Source organism: Mirounga leonina, unplaced genomic scaffold (assembly GCF_011800145.1).
Source record: "Mirounga leonina isolate KUSES-001 unplaced genomic scaffold, KU_Mleo_1.0 Mir_488, whole genome shotgun sequence".
Taxonomy (NCBI): Eukaryota; Metazoa; Chordata; class Mammalia; order Carnivora; family Phocidae; genus Mirounga; species Mirounga leonina.
Genome location: NW_023270777.1, coordinates 431,491 through 437,968, shown reverse-complemented (window position 1 = coordinate 437,968; position 6,478 = coordinate 431,491). Strand labels below are relative to the sequence as shown.

General features: G+C 62.7%; 1 protein-coding gene across 1 annotated transcript in view; it reads left to right on the top strand.

Annotated features, from left to right (window-relative positions):
* The window catches only part of MYBBP1A (MYB binding protein 1a), a 13,132-nt gene that overhangs the window by 658 nt on the left and 5,996 nt on the right, over positions 1-6,478 (top strand). The window contains exons 2-13 of the mRNA XM_034989329.1: positions 118-213; positions 895-978; positions 1,066-1,140; positions 1,238-1,345; positions 2,319-2,494; positions 2,584-2,751; positions 2,870-2,987; positions 4,002-4,297; positions 4,522-4,632; positions 5,136-5,261; positions 5,443-5,610; positions 5,697-5,802. Coding sequence (XP_034845220.1) covers positions 118-213; positions 895-978; positions 1,066-1,140; positions 1,238-1,345; positions 2,319-2,494; positions 2,584-2,751; positions 2,870-2,987; positions 4,002-4,297; positions 4,522-4,632; positions 5,136-5,261; positions 5,443-5,610; positions 5,697-5,802 — 1,632 coding nt within the window. The remainder of the gene's footprint in view (positions 1-117; positions 214-894; positions 979-1,065; positions 1,141-1,237; positions 1,346-2,318; positions 2,495-2,583; positions 2,752-2,869; positions 2,988-4,001; positions 4,298-4,521; positions 4,633-5,135; positions 5,262-5,442; positions 5,611-5,696; positions 5,803-6,478) is intronic.

Below are 6,478 nucleotides of genomic sequence, written 5' to 3'. Positions count from 1 at the left end.
TGGGGGCGCGTGCCTCCGGCGGGGGCGCGGCGGCGGCCCGGGGCTGGGGCTCGCGGCGCGCGGTCGCGGCCCGGGAGGCCCGTGCGGGGCGGCCGTTCTCACTGCTTGGTTCGGCAGGGCTCCGAGATGCAGTACGCCCTGAAGCGCCTGATCTCCGGGCTCGGGGTCGGGCGAGAAACCGCCCGGCCCTGCTACAGTCTGGCCCTGGCGCAGGTGAGGGGGCGGCTCCGGGGAGGGGCGCAGCCGTGCTGCGCAGAGCGGGGGAGCGGGGAGGGCGGACGCTCAGCTGCGAGCGAGGGCGGTGGTCGGGGCGGTGGTCGGGGCGGCCTCTGGCTGAGGCTCGGCGCCCCGCGTGGAGGCGCGGAAGTGTCTGAGCCCGTCTGCGGAGAAGCAGGTGGGCTGGGAGGCTGAGCACGTTTTCTCTCTGGGCACGTGGGTCGCCCAGTGCCCGTGGCGCATCTACTGGGCGTAGTGAGCTCTGGGGCGGGTTACCTCGCCTTTGCAGGGTTCAGGGCTCTCTGCCCTCCAGGGGCACTCCGCGGGTTGTAGGCTGCCCCTGAGGCTCGTGGGCAGCTGGGAGGGCATTCAGGACCCAGTCCCTTAGGAACCCCCTTGGGGGCAGCCCAGGGCAGGCCGTGCAGGTGGAGTGGGAGTGTCAGCCAGAGGAGGTACTCCGAAGCCTGGGTGGGCCTGAGGCAGGGAGGCAAGACTGAGCTCCCCCTGAGCAGCGGTGTTCACACACCAGCACTGTTCAGGGGCTGAGCAGTTTCAGAGGCACCCAGGGCCTCTGGGCAGAAGTTGAAGGGAGACTTGGGAGGAGGTGGAGGCCTGCTGTGGGGGCTGGACCTCCCTGCACTGAACCCCTCTCGCCCTCCTGCTCCAAACCCCTGGCAGCTGTTACAGTCTTTCGAAGACATCCCCTTGTGCAGCGTCTTGCAGCAGATACAAGAGAAGCACGACCTGCAGAAAGTTAAGAAGGTGAGAGTTAGTGGCCTTGGGGAGACTGGCAGCCCCAGGGTGGGGTTCCTTGGGCCCTTTTCACTGATGTCTGAAATTCTTCTCTAGGCAATGATGAGACCTGCTCTTTTTGCAAACCTGTTTGGGGTGCTAGCCCTCTTTCAGTCAGGCAGGCTAGTGAAGGTAAGAGCTTTGAGGTCAGGGGGTATGTGGCTGGGCTTGGCCGTGGGGGGACAGTGGCATGCCCTGCTCATAATCTTCTTCCCTCCGTGGGCACCAGGACTCAGAGGCACTGATGAAGTCAATAAAGCTGCTGCAGACCCTGGCCCAGCACTACAACCACTTGCAGGAACAGCCCCAGAAGGCCCTGGTGGACATCCTCTCTGAGGTACAGGCTTACCAGTGTGGGGCTTCAGGTAGAAATGCTGAGAGAGCAGGGAAGACGTAAATGCTCCAGAGTAGCATCATTCTGTAGGAAGGTATTTAGCCTGACATACTTGAAGTAAAGTTTGAGCACACAATCGGTGTAAAAGTTTGCAGAGGTGTTTTTATGTTGTGCTCACATCGAGTCACTAGAATCCAGTGTGTATTTTGTATTTAGGGCCCACCTCCACTGAGATTAGCGCATTCCAAGAGCTCAGCGGCTGCCATATTGGACGGCACAGTTTTAGAATAGCACCTGTCACGTGGCAAGCATACAAAACACATTTGCCATTGTTGTTTTGGACAGAGCTGACCCCCCAGGGCCCCGCTGCCCTGCTTGGGAAATGGAGGTGGGCTAGTACCTAGAACCCTTTGCTCTTGAGGAAGAAGCAAGGACCTGAATTCAAATCCCAGCTCTCCACTGGGGCACCTTGTATAAGAAATGAACTAGTCCCTTGGGGCACCGGGGTGACTAAGGTGGTTAAGCATCTGCCTTCGGCTCAGGGTCCTGGGATGGAGCCGCATGTCAGGCTTCCTGCTCAGTGGGGAGCCTGTTTCTTCCTCTTTTTCTATTCCTTCCTCTGCTCATGTTTGCTCTCTGTCGCTCTCTCTGATAAATAAATCTTAGAAGAAAATGAATTAGTCTTGAAAAAACCAAAAGAATAATTAAAAGGGTAGCTAATTAGTGTCAGTGGGCTAGTTACTAAAAATCCAGGTTCCCAGGACTGGAGGTGGGGTGAGCTTTTTAACAAACACCTGTTGATGATTCTGGTGCCTAGCAGGGTGGATGGTGGCTGTCCCGCCTCAGACTGGCACTGTGTCAGGGCCTCACAGAAGCCTTGTAGGTGGAATAGGGCCCATAGGGCTCACTTCACAGGGGAAGTGGCACAGGATGCTGGGAGGGAGCGACCCTCCCCCAACCTGTGTCCTCACCCCAGGTCCCAGAAGCCACATTGCAGGCGATCCTGCCGAAAGTCCTCAAGGCGGACTTGAATTCAGTGCTGGGCTCCCCTGAGCACCTGGAGCTCTTCCTCTTGGCCCAGCAGAAGGTGCCGGAGAAGCTCAAGGAGCTGATGGGACCAGTCAACTTGTTCTCAGATGAGAACATCCCCAGGTGTGAGGGAGGTGGGAGGATGGGCTCCCCCAGGGACCCTGCTGTCTGGTTGGCCCACGCCCCCTGAGTCCCCTCTGCCCCCTCCCCAGACTGGTGAGTGTCCTGAAGACAGCAGCTTCTTCTGTGAAGAAGGAGCGCAAGCTGCCCGCCGTGGCCCTGGACCTGCTCCGCCTGTCGCTGCAGGAGGGCAGGTTCCCCCGGTTCTGGAAGGAAGTTGTGGAGCAGGGGCTGCTGAAGAAGCAGTTCTGGCCCGCCAGGTGCGCGGGGCCCTGGCCCTCTGCCCCCCCTCCCCGGCTTGGTGGTGGGGCGGGCTCGGACCCCGAGTGCACCCAGCACGGCCAGGCCTCTGACCAGCCTCTGCCACGCACCCCTCAGCTACCTGTGCTTCCGCCTGCTGGGCGCGGCGCTGCCTCTGCTGTCCAAGGAGCAGCTGGCCCTGGTGATGCAGGGGGACCTGATCCGGCACTTTGGGGAGCACACGGTCACCGCTAAGGTGGGTACTCCCCCCCCCCCCCCCCCCCAGCACTGCCAGGAGGGACAGGCTACCTCTCGGGTCAGCCAGCTTCTTGAGAAGAGGCTTGCTCTTGGCTGCAGCACCCCGGGTCTTCCTGCCTCGGTGGTCCTGCTGGGGAACTGGGTGTCCCTTCCCTCTGGGTCCCCCCCACCCTTCCCCTCCGAGTGGAGTTTGGCAGGGTCAGTCCTTCTGGCCTCAGGCCCCTCAGCAGAGGCGTGTGTGGCCAGCGGTCCGCCCAGCCCTCCCCCACCCCCAGCCAGTGTGTTCCAGTGAGCAGAGTCGTCCTGGTCCGTGGCCCCATGCACTGGACGGGAGAATCAGGTGCTGGTTAGGAGTTCAGGGTTGGGAGCCGGGCTGCCCCCCGGCCCCAGGCCTGCCTCTCTTCCGTGAGACCGGCGTCTTTGCCAGAGGTTCTGTGAAGATGACCGGGTCAGAGCCCCTGGAGCGCTCACAGCGGGCTCCTGGGTGTGGGTGTTCTGGGTGGAGCGGGGCCGGGGTGGCCATGCCGACAGCTCCGTGTCCCAGAGGCACCACTTGGAACCCTGTGGCCCTGAAAAGTCAGTGGCCAGTTTTTATTTGCCATCTTTTTTTCATCTGTAAGATGACAGAAGGGGTCCAGGGTGAAGGGTTGTCGTGAAGATGAAACCTGCTGCCGCACAAAGCCACGTGGTGTGCGTGGCACGCAGTGCGCCCCTGGGAAGTGTTGGGCGCTGAGCCCCACGGTAACACAGCTAGGAGCTGGTCAAGGGGGCTGATGGCCCAGCCCGGAGTCTCCCTGAGCCTAGAACCCAGCCTGTCCTGGGGTGGGAGTGGATGGGTGGTAGCCCACCGTGATGCCCAGTGGAAGGGTGGGAGCCGCAGTGGGGGAGGGGCTCAGCCTGGCTGTGGACGAGGCAGGGGGCTTTGCCACGCCTCAGTCTCACCTGTTGGGGAAGAGGCCGGAGGGGCCATTGGACGCTCTTGGCTGGTGACCCCGGTGTTGGCCTCTCCCAGCTCCCAAACCAGTTCAAGTTTGCTCCGGAGATGAACGAGTACGTGGGAACCTTCCTGGAAGGCTGCCGGGATGACCCCGAGCGGCAGTTGGCTGTGGTGGTGGCCTTCACCTGCATCACCAACCAGGGCCTCCCTGTCCTGCCCACATTCTGGAGGGTCGTGCGGTCCCTGAGTCCCGGTGCCCTGAAGGGCTACGTGGCCTGGCTACGGAACATGTTTCTCCGGCCTGACCTGGACTCCCTGGTGGACTTCAGCACCAGCAACCAGAAGAAAGCCCAGGATGCTTCGCTGCATGGGTGAGTGGGCGTGCAGAGCTCAAGGAGCTGGGCCCTCGTTCCCATGGGACGGCGGCCCCTGGGAGGGGAGGGGAGGGACAGAGCTGAGCCGCAGCTCTCCCAGAAGGCCTGAGTTTCCTCGTGTGTTCCCGTGTTGGTGGTCGGGGTGGGAGACCTTGGAGTTTCCGTCTCCGAGGTGGGGCAGAGCAGTACCCTTTATCAGTAACCTGGCTCCCACCTGCCAGGCCTGAGCGAGCTGTGTTCCGGCTGCGGAAGTGGGTCATCCTTCGCCTGGTCAGCATCGTGGACGCCTTGCATGCGGAGAAGGAGGACGACATGATTGAGGAGGTGGCCAGGTGGGACAGGCTCTGCCCCCAGCCCACCATAGGGGCCAAGGAATTGGGCCTCTTTCCTAGTCCTCGTTTGGTCTCCCTGGATTCAGAACCCTTGGGGTCGGGTTGCCAGGGGGAGTAGGTCATTCTTACCCCTTGGGCAGAAGGCGGTTCAGGGAAAACCCCTGGGAGCCCACGAAAGGAAAGGGCCCAGGAAGCACAGAGCTGTGGGGGCCGTAGACCCCGGCACTGGCCGGGCGCTCCTTCAGCCCTCACCATGGTGCCGGCGGGGGGGCGGGGGGCAGCCCATGTTTGCAGAGGCCGTAGCATGGTTTGATGTGACAGCCTCACGTCTGCCTTGCCTTCAAGGGACAGATTCCAGTTCTCTCCGCAGTTGGGCCAAGTCATGTTCAGCTGGAGTTCCAGACTCAGGAAATGGTCCTTCTGCCACCACCTGCCACTGGGCCCTGGGTGATGCCCTCCTGGGAGGGGGCTGCTGAGACCCATGGCTCTCCTGCCCTCCCCAGGTTTTGTTTCTTCCACTCGTTCTTTGAGACGAAGAAACCCACGTCCCAGATTCCGGAGACGGAGCAGCAGTTCTCCTTCGCTCTGGAGAGCCGGACCCGGGAGGTGGTCGGCAGTGCCTTCTTCAGGTGGGCCAGCCTTGGAGCAGGCAGGGTGGGCAAGCAGGGTGGGATGAGGTCGCTCACTTCCTCGGTTCTCAGCTGGGAGGGCGCAGAGGCCCAGTGAGCTCCAGTGGGTCAGGGTGTGGGCGTGCTGGGAGGGGGCCATGTCCGCGCCCCGGCCTGTGACCCCGGCCCTGCCCTTCCCCAGCCTGCTGCAGACCATCAGCACCCAGTTCAGACAGGTGCCGGAGCAGACCCAGAACGGGCAGCCCTGGACCCACCGCCTGGTACAGTTTGCAGACTTGCTGTTGAACCACAGCCGCAACGTGACCCCCCTGACGCCCTTCAGCACACAGCAGCGCCAGGCCTGGGACCGGTGAGGGGGTGGGGTTTCCGGGGGGCAGGGGCACCCCGGGCTCCAGGGAGCAGCGGTGGCCTGAGAGCATGCCCATGTCACCACAGGATGCTGCAGACGCTGAATGAGCTGGAGGCCTGCTCCCCAGAGGCCAAGGCCAAGGCCAGTGCCTTTCAGCACCTGCTCTTCCTCGTGGGCATCTATCTCTTCAAGGTATAGTGGCCTGGAGGGGCGGGGTCCGCAGCCTGAGGGCCTGGGGGCCTGGGGGCTCTGGAGTCAGGACCAGGCAGTGGGCCCTGGTGGGATTACAGCTCGAGGAAGAGTCACCGCATCCATTTTCTGGGCCCCACTTGGGTGCCGAGCTTCCCACACAGCGTCTCTCACCCCCACAGTTTTGCGGCAGGCGCTTCCTCCTGTTTGTCGGCTGGGGTGATCGGGACTCCCTGCAGAGTAACGTGGCCACACAGCCGCAGCCTGGGGCGGGCACTCGGGGCTGACTGCACTGTCCCGCAGGACCCCCCAGACTTGCCTTCCCGAGCAGGGGTGGTGGGTGTGGAGGAGGAAGTGCATCCTTGCAGGAGGGCCTGCTCTGGGCAGACGTGGCCCCTTGGGGCACTTGCAGCTGCTGTGGTCCGTGAGGAGCAAGTCCCTGACCTCCCCCTTGAGCCTCACCCACCGGTAGCCACGGTGGCAGGTGGGGGTTAATGCGCGTCCCTGTGGTTCCCCAGCATGGGGCTCTGCACCCCGTGGTCATGGCCTGTGTGTTGACGTTCCCATGCCCGATGACAGTGTCTCTAGATGTCTCCCTGCTGTTCTCTCGTCCCAGAAGCTCTGACTGAATCTGGGGCTCAGAGCCAGTGTCGACCCTGAGGGTGGGAGGCATGCCTCC